Source organism: Xenopus tropicalis, chromosome 5 (assembly GCF_000004195.4).
Source record: "Xenopus tropicalis strain Nigerian chromosome 5, UCB_Xtro_10.0, whole genome shotgun sequence".
Taxonomy (NCBI): Eukaryota; Metazoa; Chordata; class Amphibia; order Anura; family Pipidae; genus Xenopus; species Xenopus tropicalis.
The window spans coordinates 125,356,931-125,367,930 of record NC_030681.2 but is presented as its reverse complement, the minus strand read 5'-3'; the positions used below and the strand labels follow the sequence as shown (position 1 = coordinate 125,367,930).

Sequence of the window (11,000 nt, the reverse complement as noted above, 5' to 3'; positions counted from 1 at the left end):
TGGGCAGGTCAGGCACAGGTATAAGTAGTAAGGGCTCATTGGGTTAAGAGTGAGCCAGTTAGGGTCGGATGCAGGTCATATTGTTGTCGAACTGGCCATTTCCCCATCTCATGTCTCCCTGGAGCAGCTCTGGGAGGGGGGGGGGGTCACTAACTCTGTAAACAGTTCTAACATGATACATTTCTTATCTTTGGCCCTGCTAAGCATAGTCCCTGAGTTATATTACATTTGGGTAACTGTTAGAATTGATACAATAGTTATTAACATTCGACAGATGCTGCTGAAAAATGTGGCAACTCATATATCAGTTCAGAGTTTGTCCCTGGAATACTGAGCTGCCAGAGAGAGGAATATTAATATTTAAGCTCAATTTTAGAAAAACAGTCAAAAGACAGAGACTTGCAATGGGGAAGTGGCACAAAGAGGTTGGTATAAGGTTTGGCCAAAGAGGGCAGTGTAAGGGAACGCCTCAAACTCCATAAAACTGGGCACTAGTTACATGCAGGCTGGCCCAAAACCCATGGGATCCACAGGTTCAGATAAATCCATGTCTTTGGTGTGTGCCACACTCTGCCCTTGACCCCTCTGTGTCTGGCCTTATAGAACATTTATGAGTTGCCTCTATAACAAAATAAAAACCAGCTGACCAGTGGGTAGTGTTTGTGTGCTGCAACCATACCCACCATTTCCACCAGTCCATCATTTTAACACAGAGCAAGGTGAAGGTGGGGCTAAATGAGTGCCAGCTTAAGTTGGTTAAGTTGATCCTTAGCTCATATGGGTACATTGGTACATACATATACACACCTTTGTGGTTTGCAAGCTGTTTGAGGAGCACACTTATTTACTGGGGTAAAGGGGACAAGGTGACGGCAGCATTGATAAAAAAAAAAACCTCTTTTTGCCCAGATGCACAAGTTTGAGGCATAAATATGTTTAAAAATATACTTTAATAAAAAGGTACGATCTGTCCATTATCATACAGCAGCATGCATGGCTATTCATTGGTATGTAGCGTGTTTATGACCTAACACATGTTTGTGTTTAAGAGGAGACCAGGTGCCTAAAGTGCCATGCACCCCCCCCCCACACACACACACACAGACACTACCAGATGTATAACTAAAGCAGGTCGGGCACTGAAATATTTGTTCTTTTGGCCAAACCACCAGCTGACCAGGTCTTTGCCACCTGCATGGCCAAATTGGACTGATGGTTGGCTAGTGATGACACAATATGGAGGCCCATACACAGGTGACTGCCCCCAAACAATATAGCTCTCCGCCAATAGGATTTTCCTCACCCATACATTATACAGGTAAGGGACCTGTTATCCAGAATGCTCGAGACCTGGGGTTTTCCGGATAAGGGATCTTTCCATTATTTGGATCTTAATAACTTAAGTCTGCTAAAAATCATTTAAGTATTGAATAAACCCAATAGGATTGTTTTACCTCCAATAAGGATAAATTATATCTTAGTTGGGATCAAGTACAAGGTACTGTTTTATTATTACAGAGAAAAGGGAATCATTTTTAAAAATTAGAATTATATTCTTAAAATGGAGTCTATGGGAGATGGCCTTTACAAAATTTTGTACTTTCTGGATAAGGGATCCCATACCTGTACAGGTATGGGACCCATTATCCAGAATGCTCGGGACCAAGGGTATTCCGGATAAGGGGTCTTTCCGTAATTTGGATCTCAACACCTTAAGTCTACTAAAAAATCAATAAAACATTAATTAAACCCAATAGGATTGTTTTGCATCCAATAAGGATTAATTATATCTTAGTTGGGATCAATTACAAGGTTCTGTTTTATTTCTACATAGAAAAAGGAAATCAGTTTTAAAATTCTGAATTATTTGATTCAAATGGAGTCTATGGGAGACGGGCATTCCGTAATTCGGAGCTTTCTGGATAACGGGTCCGATACCTGTATCAAGAAAGTGGAGCAAAAATCTGCATTTCTACAATGCAAAAACCTGTATATGTACATGGCCCATATGTACACCTGATGCTGGTGACACTAAAGCATGGTCACCAAATGAATCCTATGGAACAATCTAGTTCCTCCCTCTTCAACATGTGGATTATTTGTGGTACCTAAAATTCACTCTATTGAATAGAAGTTTACTGCTTATTGATCATATTTCAGGTTTGGTAGCACTGAAGTAAAATAGTTACTCTAAAGAGCAACATGGTCACTTCATTTCTTTCCTTAAACTGGCCATACATTATATAATCCGCTTGTTTGGAAATGTACCCAAATGAGCAGATACAGGCCTCCAGGCGAGGACCAAATCAATGAGCCAATGTGATACTTTATCCAACAGGTAAATAAAATCTGCCCAATTTTCAGACAGGTTATCAGTCGGGTAGGCCAGTTGGAGGGTCCCATACATGGGCAGATAAGCTGCCGAATCAGTCTGAAGGGCCCAAATCAGCAACTTAAATATGCCCATGTATGGCAACCCTTGCACACCAGTAATAAATACCAGTATATCATCTGAAGAAAATAACACTGGTGACTGGAGGATAAACATTAAAGAACATAGTATTTATACAAAAAACTCATTGGCTACAAAAAGATTAGCAGACATACAGTTAAACTTCCTAAATAAGCTTTAGGGTGAATGGTGTGTTAGTTTGTTGCTTCTTCCAACCTTTGAAACAGTTTTGCCTAAAGTGCTAAAGCCCCAGAGGAAGGGTCACTAGTGAACGTGTATCAGTGCATATTCTGCATATTCTGAATCAGTGCCACATCCCCAAAGCCATGCAAGCTTTATCATGTAACTGCCTCCAGTTAAAAGCAAAACATTTTATTCTGTACAAAATATCCTGTTGCTTGTAAATTAGCTAAGGCTTCTGTGGTGATGGCTTTAAGGCAATGCCAGGGTAAGGCAAACTCTGGCAAAACTTCCAGCGTCTCACTTGCAGTGAGGTTGGAGAGGGGCTTATGGGGATACGTAGGCCTGCAAATTCCATGCTGACAAAGTCTGCTGCCCCCTAGAGCTAGCCTGCTATAATCAAGTAAATCCTCACCTTAGGTTTATATACTGCTACTCCTCGTATTCTATGTAGAGCACCTATACAATAGTGTTAGTCTGTTGGTTAGTCCTCTGCGTAGTGGGTAAGCAGGAAAAAGCAAAAAAGAGGTGTACCCTAAAAACAATACCATATATAAAATAGTATTTACCAAGAATTATTTTTGAACAGTCTCCCAGGTTTGTCGTACGCTATTATGGCTTTGTATTCCAGTGTCAATGCTTCTTTCAGGATAAGAATTGGGGTGAGGAATGGGGTATGAAGTTGTGCTGAGTGGCATCATAGTTTGCAGATCAGTACAGCCCAGTCCAATCCATGGTTAGCCTCTCTCCGATGTGCCTGCCTCACTCTGCTTGGGGTGAGCAGGTTCTGAGCTGACACTGTCCCTTTCATTCTGTTCCTCAGATTCCTCCTCTTCTCCTGCATTGTCAGTATCATGGCTGACTTGCTGCTGAGAGCTGGGAGAGTCTGGGCCTGAGAACCAGGAACCTTCCGCATCAACTGAGAGAATAAAGGAGAAAAAAATGTTTTAAAGGAGAACTAAAGCTTAGCTTTAGGGTAGAAATGTTGTACATAATGTTTTATGTAGGGTAGAAAAGTGGTACCCTTTAGCAGGGAAGATCTGTGCCCCCAGAGATGCCCCAGTAGCTCCCCATCTTCTTTTCTGCTGATTCCCTGCACATACTGTGCTGCTGTCACTTACCTGAGCTTAGGGACCCACTCACAATATACTGTATATATAGAATATATATATCACAATATAAGGCTGATTAATAAATAATACAGATTATTAGTACATGGCACCTCAGTGCAATTAGCATCAGAATGTAATAATTAGCCCTGTAGCATCAGCTTATATGACCAGCAAACCTCATTTTCTGCTTGATAATTTACACACTGAGCATGTGCAGTGTCATTGACACTCCTAACAAAATCCAAGATTGGGATTTCTGTGACAACTTTAAAGGCCTGGGTCATTACTGTTATAGAGATGCTGGACCTTTAGGCTGGTGCAAGTTTAGTGTACAAAATATGGCATTTCTAGACATGTTCATTTTTTGGGTTTAGTTCTCCTTTAAAGGAAGCTGTTGTTATTACTTTAGGGCAATAGCACAAAAGGGGGGTCATTTATCAATGTTGGGCAAAATTGCCTGTGGGCAGTAACCCATGGCAACCAATCAAACTGTTGCATTCATTGTTCTAGCTGCAGCTGGCTGAAAAAAAACAATCACAGACTGGTTGCTATGGGTTACTGCCCACAGGCAAATTTGCCCGTTGTTGATAAATGAACCTGAAGGTGTTTTGCTGCTTGCAGGGCAACAGAACACTCAAACATACCTTCTAATCGTACCGTCTAACAGTCTAACTCACAACCAGCTAAACTGCATCATTTGGGAAGATGCTTCCTTCAGCTGGTCAGGGTTCAAATGTTAGTCTTCTGGGATATATTCTCTGCCCTTTAGTCATCTGGGGCACTTTGATTTCCTGTGGGCAATAAAACACCCAGTGTGCCTCTGTCCCTAATGTCTGTGCTGAGGTTATGGGTTCTACCCAGAAGGGTGTTTGTTGGCTTGTGGTGCTAGGCTGCATTGCCTCTTGGAGACCGCAGTCACATATTCATGGGATGTAGGCATAGCATGCTGACAGCATGGCTTGTGTATATTTACTACAGTGTCACATTTATAGGCCCCCGCCATTAAAGCTTGGAATAGGTGTCCCTTAGATGAATTTGTTCATGCTTAGGGTAAGCAAAGCTAGAGGCCCCCCCCCCCCCCTTTATCCTCTTGCAGGTACAGACTAGCAGTCTTTGTTCCAGGTCCATAATCTACTAAATTAATAAACCATAACAATAGGCAGTGTCAACCCCCTCTATAAATAAATACAGTGAAATACCCCTCTGTACATTTGCTCTGACTGATCAGTTACTTTCTAATGTATATTCTTATTAGGTCAGATCCCTACAAATAATTCTACAATAAACTGCTGCTCCCCACATCTCTCAGTATAGCTCAGACGCTCATAGAAACAGTGTGCTGATCTGTGCAGTCGTATCTCAGCACTGGGAAGGTTCCAGCCAATGGATTTGTACATAGGGAATCAGTGCAAAGGATTTCAGTCATAACACAAATGAGAGAATGAGAAACAAATGACAAAAATGGGAACTTGCAGTTGCACATATACACACTTACTGTTATCTGTAGGACTCTCAGGGTCCTCTGACTGCTGAAAGGCATCCAACTCGGTAACGTCCAGAGGGTCATTTAAGTCCAGACAGTCAATATTGACTTCCATTGATGACACACTGTCAAGAGGAGCTGCAGGCACAATAGGAATGACTAAATGACTGTGCTAACAGTACAACAATACTTACATTTGGTCACAATCGTGTGCAGCATAAAATATAATCTAACTTACACACAAGGCTGTGTTTTTGGAACAAACTGTGAGATACTGGGACAACTTCAGTTATCTGATCTGTGACTGCAGGTACTGAGGGATCTGAGGGATTTGATAGCACAGGGAGAAGCCTAATGGCAGCCATACACGTTATAATTATGATCTTTCCTGTTACCAATGGTAAAAACAAAAAAAATTCTACCCCATGTGATGATTCAGTACTAAACGTTTTCCGGTGCTTGGGCACTTTTAAAGGTGCCCGATCAAAATTTTCAATCAATGAGGCAACCAATATCCAAGGCCTTTGCCTAGTCTCCTGCCTTACCCTTACCGATTGTTACACAAAATAAAGCTTCTTATGATAATATTGGTGCAAGTATGGCCCCCTTTACCAGAGATACGTCTTATCTAATGAGTCTCTAGCCAGGATCAGCTTAAACTGGGCACCATCCTGGTTAGCACCTGTGGCCAGAGAGTCTGTGAAAGGAAGTCCATGTTGCCCTACTCTACCTGTAATTGTGAGTTACAGGACTATATATGAGTTAGCCAGTGATGCAGTTCAGGAGGCCTCTGCAGGAGAACCAAGTTGTGTAAATGAGTTTTGCTCTACTTTATAGCAGAATTATTTGGAGCATCGCTGCTCTGAGGATCGGTCAGACACAACGTCTCTCCCCAGGCACCACTTCTCCTAATGTGGCAAAAAAAACCTCAAACTGCACATTAATCTGAAATCAGTTGCATAAACCTAAATGGGACTTTCCAAAAAATTGTCAGTTTTGAGTTTCTCTTTACAAGCATTACTCTAGAGATAACTGAGCTGCATAAGGGAAGTGCTACAATGGAACAGTTCCCCCCCACCTACACCCACTTGGACTCAACCACAGACAGAAATCATATAAGAAAGGAGGACATGTGAAAACATCTGTAGGGACATGCTTATGTCATCACTAATGCGATCACTTACTACAAATAATATAAATAGTATTTTTTTCACTTATGTGATCACATGACAAGGCACCCACAACTATCATTCAGCTTTGTGGCCTTTTCAGTATCTGAACTGCTATATGTCTATATGTCTATATGTGTTGCCCAGTAAGCAGGGAGCAGATTTATTATTAGGCCTCCTCCTATTTTCCTTCCAGGTTCTGGTTCAAACTACTTTTTGGCTGGATACCTTATTTAAACACACACACACCATCTTTAGAACATGAAACAATAGCTGACTGAGTAAAGGTCAATGTCCTAAATCCAGACTGCTAAACAGCTTCTAATGATGCTTTTTATATCTACTGGGAGTAGCCAACAACAAGCCCCTCCTCGCTATGGGGCAGAATGACTTAAGCAGGACCCTAGCTGTTACCGGAACAATGTATATACCAATAAATGTGATTGGGGGCTGACATATTGCTTATGTTTTCCATAAGCTTCACCTTGGCAAAGTAAAGACTGTGAGAAGGGTGGGCTGACATTCTTATGGATACGGTGGGACTGTCTGTAGGAGTAATATTACATCACTGCAGTAAAGGGAGTGAATAAATCAGAGGGAGTTGCTATGGGTCGTATGTTTATTAGGGACGGTGTTCCCTCCTTCATGTGCAGCCAGGCGAGGGCTCCCATTACTTCGCTGTATGATGTAATGTCAGGCACCTGCATCATGTTAAAGGCACGGAACACACTGACAGTTCTGGGAAAGCAGCCTGCAGGCCTAAGCAGGGATTATCCTCCATTTAAAGGGGTTAAGAAGAAAGTTCATATTAGAGTTGCCGCGTAGTTGGATGGCGACACTGCACTCCTTTATAATGTATTGTTAGATATTGCAATCTTTAATTATGAGACCAAAATAAAAAGCTTCTATTATATGTTACTAATTATCTCTTTATTCAACCCCTCTCCCAGTCTGTCTTCACACCACCATCAAGTTGCTGTGGCCAGTCGGACCTTAGCAACTAGATAATAGTTTGAATTCAAAACTGGAGAGCTGCCAAAACATGTATATACATAAACAGGCTATTGGGGGCTGCAATAGAGCTTGTATTTTCAATAAGCAGGAATGCTTCAACTTGGCACTACAGACTATAAGAGTTGGCTTACATTCCTATGGATATAGTGGGACTGTAATGTGAGCTTCACTGGGATTGTGGGATTTGTAGTTCACAAGCTGTGACAGGTTTAATGATTTGGGGAAATAAGGAAGGTAATCAGGAACCAGGGCAGACAGCAATAGTCTGATATCAGCCAGTGTGGGTTTTGTAAGACATAATGCATGCTGGGTGGGATGTTGCAGGAAATTCCATCATATTGGGACCGGCATGGAAACATACTGAGCAGGGTCATGTGATTCTGTAATTAAGCTGATGATGACAAGAGAAGGTCATGGGAAGAAAATAGGTGTCAGCCTGGAAAATATGAAAGAAGTGTACTGATATTTAGCACTGCTGTGAAAAGTATCCTAAGAGGCAGAACAGCAGATAGGAGTACAGGATGTGTGCCAAACCCGCTATGTGTAAATCAGAGACAGGGATCTGCAGTCTTTAGAACAGCCCAAACTCTACATCCACTCTCTTAGCTTATCCTCACCTTTTCCATATATCCACCGCCCTTATTCTATCATTACCTTTATGCCTTCTAACCCCATAGCACTCTGTTTCTAGCTCTGCCTTCCTAAAGTAAGTACATTACACTAATGCCACTGGGGTGGTGGGCAATGTTCCCTCTAAGGTGTGGGCTTGTGCGCGCACACAAATTGTGATGAGCACAAAGAATTTTGTGTGAAAACAAAAGGTGTAAACAAAAGATTTTTTTAAGCACATAGCCAAGAGAGAATTAAAGGGATCCTTGGGGGGGCACACAAGGAAACCTTAAACACAAGGCCTGTCACTGCTAACCGTATGGAGTTAGAAGAGCAGCTATAGGAATACTATACTGGGTAGAACTGTACAACCCTCCAGCACTCCTTGGGTTATAAAAAGCAGTATATACAACTATCCAGTAAAATCATCATGGGCCTATGGGTAGGCCCAGACTGGCAATCTGTAGACTCTGGAAATGCCAGAGGGGCTGCTGTAAGATGCCATAGACAGTTGCTATTTATTGGGGCTGTTTGGACCTCTGTGTACTTGAAACCAAGGGCATATTTTGAATCCCAGTCTGGCCCTGTCCCAGGGCTCCCACCTGCACAGGGCCGTAGGGTTATCATCCAGTTTTTTAAAAAAGAGGCCATTGCCCACAGTATGGGAATTTTGATATAGTGGAAATAGGGTTTAGACCCTCTGAAGCCTGAGATCTCCTGGTAGCCTTCTGGACCCAAGTTACTCATTAAACTGTCCCAGCAGTTTCTGGCCAGCCACAGGTGGACATACTGGTTCTCTTTTTGGCAAATGTGCTTCTAATGCACATATTTCCATGCCCTGAAGTGCAGGACTGCGGTTTATAGGGTTTAAGGGCTCATAGACAAAGTTCTGCAACCCACAACTCTTTCATCGTATTTGTAAACTACAACTGTCAGCCTCCTCCCTATCCATCAGCAGATAAAGGGACGTATAGTATAGCTGGAGGGCCACAAACTGCAGACCACTAGCCTGTGCCGCAGATGTTTCCAAACCCTTCCAAATGTTTCCAAAACTCTTATGTTAAAAAAAAGAATAGCCTGAGTATATTCTGTAAACAGACATCACTTTGTAGTTTGCACAGACCCATCTCCGGCACCTTAATAATAACAAAGCAGTATAAAGGCACCCTGCAATGCCTAGCAGCAGCTTCATGGCCCACAATCAGAGCTAGAGCTGGGCATACACTGACACACTTGTACAACCAACAGAGCGAGAATGCTGTGGGCTATGTCCAGCTATGCTGCACTCTAACAAGTTGATGCCCAGGGCACTGGTGCAGTGTAGCATTCATGTATTGTAAATTTCAGGGCTAGGACATCTTCTCCCCTCAGAATGGGGCTCCAGCCTTCCTGCATTGCCAGGGGCCCCAGCTTCTCTAATTCCAGCCTGTTAAATTGGAATGTTTGAATGCACTGTGTGGCCTGTGCTTGACCCAACGCAATGTGACGTCACAACAGGGAGCGTTTTGGGTGTGTTTTTAACTTGCACTCTCATGTATATGATCTACAATTAACCCTTTCTATCGCACAACCAGTCTCTGATATGTTTTGCCTCACAAATGGTGACGTGCTCCAAAACTGTTCATGCCCACAAAGTAACAACACGAGGCGACCACTTCCCACCCCCTCATTGCCCTGAGGATTACTCACGTCGCCAGCCCTCGTTCAGAAGGTGGCAGGAAGGATAGTACAGGTCCACATCATGCTGGAGAACATCTTCAAAGAACTTCTGGCGCTCCCGCAAGTGCTGTGTGGCGGAGACCTGGGAACGCACCATAGGGTGTCCCTAAAACAAAACAGTAGGCCTTACAGTCAGCAGTAGGTACCCTGGGCACATAGTCACAGGAGAAACTGGCACCTAGAGAGAAATCCAGCACACTGTCTATGGCTGCTAAAGTTACTCATCAATACCTATGGGGGTAGTACAACAGGCATCCTCCAACTGTTGCTGAACTATGTACTCATGTTATTAAAATGTTGATGGTTGTAGTTCAACAGTAAATAAAGGGTCACAGGCTAAGCACCCTATATCTAAACAATGATTAGCAGTACCAGGGAGGGGCACTTAGTGGCAATATATAGGGGCAGGGCTGGGCAAGCTGCTGGGCAGCAGGGCAGACTGCATGCAGAGAGCAGGGGGCAGGGAAGGGCACAGTAGCCATTCCACTCACTTACCTGCGACCTTGTAGTCATTTCCAGGCCGGTTGAGAATCTGAGTGCGATTCCGTGCCGGGACTCTGGCTGATCTAACAGTGCTGGGTGGGGAGGGAGGGACAGTCACAGGGAATTACTCATCTGTGGGCGCGTCAGTGAGCCCGCCCCCTCACTAATCGCTAACCCTATACCCACACGGACTGTGTCTGGCTACTCCCGGGCTGGGGTGGCTATGTTTGTAGCGGCCAGATATTTTGGAGACAGAGAGCAAAGTGTAGAGAGGGAAGGAGAGTGGAAAGAAAGCACAATGATCTATTAAATGGCTGGTGTGGGTGAGCAAAGGGATCCAGTCCTGGGCAAGGGGCTACACAGACTATTAGCAGATAAGCAGGGCCCTGGGATGAAGAACAGCAGATTATTTACTACAACAAGCAGATCTTCGTTATGTTGGCCAAATCAGGCTGATCCAATTGTCCTTCATACAGATAATCAAATTAAATAAGGGAGCCATACAGATCTATCATCCACAGACCATAACCAAGGCAGCATTCAGGAATCATAGGGCCCAAGCCCTGGCCACTTGGCAGTCTGGGGTTCTGCTGGGAGAGCCAGGGTCTTACACAGAAAGCCCATAAACTTGATACTGACCTATCCTAACCCAGTGCAGTCTTCAGCTAAAGGTACAGGCCAGACTGCCTGATTGATATCTAAACAAGGCAGGGCATTGCTGAGGACACATACACAAGTCCATAAGCAGCCAATCTATAAGCTTTTGCGGTGCTTTTTGC

At 43.4% G+C, this 11,000-nt stretch overlaps 1 protein-coding gene across 1 annotated transcript; it reads right to left on the bottom strand.

Annotated features, from left to right (window-relative positions):
• Positions 1-2,541: 2,541 nt before the first annotated feature.
• LOC100490428 (dysbindin domain-containing protein 2) lies at positions 2,542-10,344 on the bottom strand. The gene is made up of 4 exons (XM_002936605.5): positions 10,234-10,344; positions 9,709-9,844; positions 5,240-5,365; positions 2,542-3,551 (listed from the first exon to the last, which is right to left on the bottom strand). The coding sequence occupies exons 1-4, from the start codon at positions 10,249-10,251 to the stop codon at positions 3,370-3,372; spliced, it is 462 nt and encodes a 153-aa protein (XP_002936651.1). The 5' UTR covers positions 10,252-10,344; the 3' UTR covers positions 2,542-3,369.
• Positions 10,345-11,000: the final 656 nt, after the last annotated feature.